We start from the raw sequence: 2219 nt of genomic DNA on the forward strand, positions 1-2219 counted from the left end.
CGCTTTGTGACCCTGGTCTGGAAAAGCGCTATATAAATAAAAATGACTTACTTACTAATAGTTAATAAGAATAAACTATTTAATCATGTTTTTACCGTTAAAATAATTGAATTAAATAAACATTTAAGTCACATGAAGAATGTAATAATGTCTGAAGAAAACATAGAGAAGTAACTCTCTAATGTAAATTTAATTGAATAATAATTTCAATAAATAAATAAAAAAAGATAATAATTGTATATTTTAGTTTTACAATTAAAAAGAAGACATTTCTATCCTCAACTACTCGTTTGTTGATGTTCAGTTCCATAATAAGGACAGAAATAAATCTTCATTAATCAACTCACAACAGGTCATCTGTGTGGTTTGAAAACACATTTGTTTGTGATATTTTTCATTTTACCTCGTGACTGAACTTGAACCCTGAGACGAATCTGGCTTATTGATTAACTCGAGACCTTTAAAAAGAGCGGATGCTTTTTTTTCCCATTGATTCTGAGGAGAGATTCAACCGGTAGAATAAATAAAAATAAAACAACATTTGAATTGATCCTGGTTCTCTCTACACGAGACTGTGTTTTCTCTCATGGGTCCGGGCTGGAAAAAGTGCAAAAAGTAAATCATCTTTGCTTACTTCATCAACAGGACATCACGCCCCGGTCCATAATGTTTACCCAGGCTAAAAGAGCCACAGAGGCTGCCGGGGCCACACAAAAGACCCATTCAGCGGTTAAACTCGCCCGGGCCCATGTTGCCACGTCAAAAGTTTGGAAGCAAAAAAAATGACCAGTCGGAGAGAATTCTCTAGAACGTTGACCATTAAAAGCAGGAGTGTGCTGCTGTGTGACTTGCTGGTGACGTGCCGGGGGCAAAGGTCACACTCTTATTCTTCCTCATACAATGAGTTAAAAGCGGCACCTGGGAGTGTCCCCCGTGGGCTGAGATGAGGTGGAGGACTCTGAGATCCAGCGGGACACGGGTCGGCGGGAGACTCTGATGGGGGCGCGGGGGGTCACGGTGGGCCTCTCTGCTCCGGCCAGCACCAGAACTTGGGGTTCACAGCTCAGGAGGAAATGCTTCTCTGCGAGTCTGCTCATCGTGGGCTTCCTACTCCTGATGGCCCTCGGCTCTCTTTACCTACCCGAGCCGGATCCGTTTCCATCAGGGACCCGGGACAAACCGCCCCCAGTGACCCTCCTTATATGGACACATCCGTTTGGTCGGCGACAGAAACTTCCGGATTGTTTGGCGCGTTACCGCGTCGGCGGCTGCGCGCTCACGGATGATGAAGGCGCGTACCCGATAGCGGACGCGGTTATCTACCACCACCGGGAGATTGGCACCGGCGCCACGGAGGTGCCACCCGGGCCGCGCCCGCATGCGCAGAAGTGGATCTGGATGAACTTCGAGTCGCCGACGCACACGCCGGATCTGACGCGCTGGGATGGCGTTTTTAACATGACCATGAGCTACCGAACCGACTCGGATATTTACCTGCCGTACGGTTACCTGGTTCCGAGCGACAGGTCCAGAGAAGTCGACCCGTCGCACCTGCACAAGCCCCGCCTCCTGGCCTGGGTGGTCAGCAATTGGTCAGAATCTCAAGCACGTGTTTCCTTTTTCCATCAACTCAGCAGGTTCGTCCAAGTGGACCTGTTCGGAGGTGCCGGTCTCGCGATACCAGAAGACAACGGGACGTCCAGCGTGATCCGACTGCTGACCCGGTACCAGTTCTACCTGGCGCTGGAGAACTCCCAGCACACCGACTACATCACGGAGAAGCTGTGGAACGCGGTCCGGGCCGGTGCCATCCCGGTGGTTCTGGGTCCGTCCCGGCGGAACTACGAGCGGTTCCTGCCTCCGGAGGCTTTCATCCACGTGGATGACTTCCCCACGGTCCGCGGTCTGGCCCGGTACCTGCTGAGGGTGAGGCGCAGCCCCGCCCTGCTGATGCAGCACCTGAGCTGGAGGGGGCGCTATAGAGTCCACCAGCCTTCTTTCTGGGGGGAGCACTACTGCGCCGCCTGCAGGGCGGTGAAGCGGACCCGAGGCCGAACCAGTATGGTCCAGGACTTAAGCCACTGGTTCAACTTATGATGTAAAAAAATAACGACAAATAAATAGATATTTTAATATATATTTTTTGCCAAATAAACTGAATTAATAACTTAACAACAGTTTTATTTGAACTCTTGTGTTACCCTGCATTCTGCACTTTT

At 49.5% G+C, this 2219-nt stretch overlaps 1 protein-coding gene across 1 annotated transcript; it reads left to right on the plus strand.

The window, feature by feature from the left end:
- The first annotated feature begins 996 nt into the window (after nucleotides 1–996).
- On the plus strand, nucleotides 997–2219 carry LOC148075676 (alpha-(1,3)-fucosyltransferase 4-like). Its single transcript, XM_087794928.1, has one exon. It carries the CDS (start codon nucleotides 997–999, stop codon nucleotides 2095–2097), a length of 1101 nt encoding a protein of 366 aa, XP_087651054.1. The 3' UTR covers nucleotides 2098–2219.

Source organism: Callionymus lyra, chromosome 7 (genome assembly GCF_982586985.1).
Source record: "Callionymus lyra chromosome 7, fCalLyr1.hap1.1, whole genome shotgun sequence".
NCBI lineage: Eukaryota > Metazoa > Chordata > Actinopteri > Syngnathiformes > Callionymidae > Callionymus > Callionymus lyra.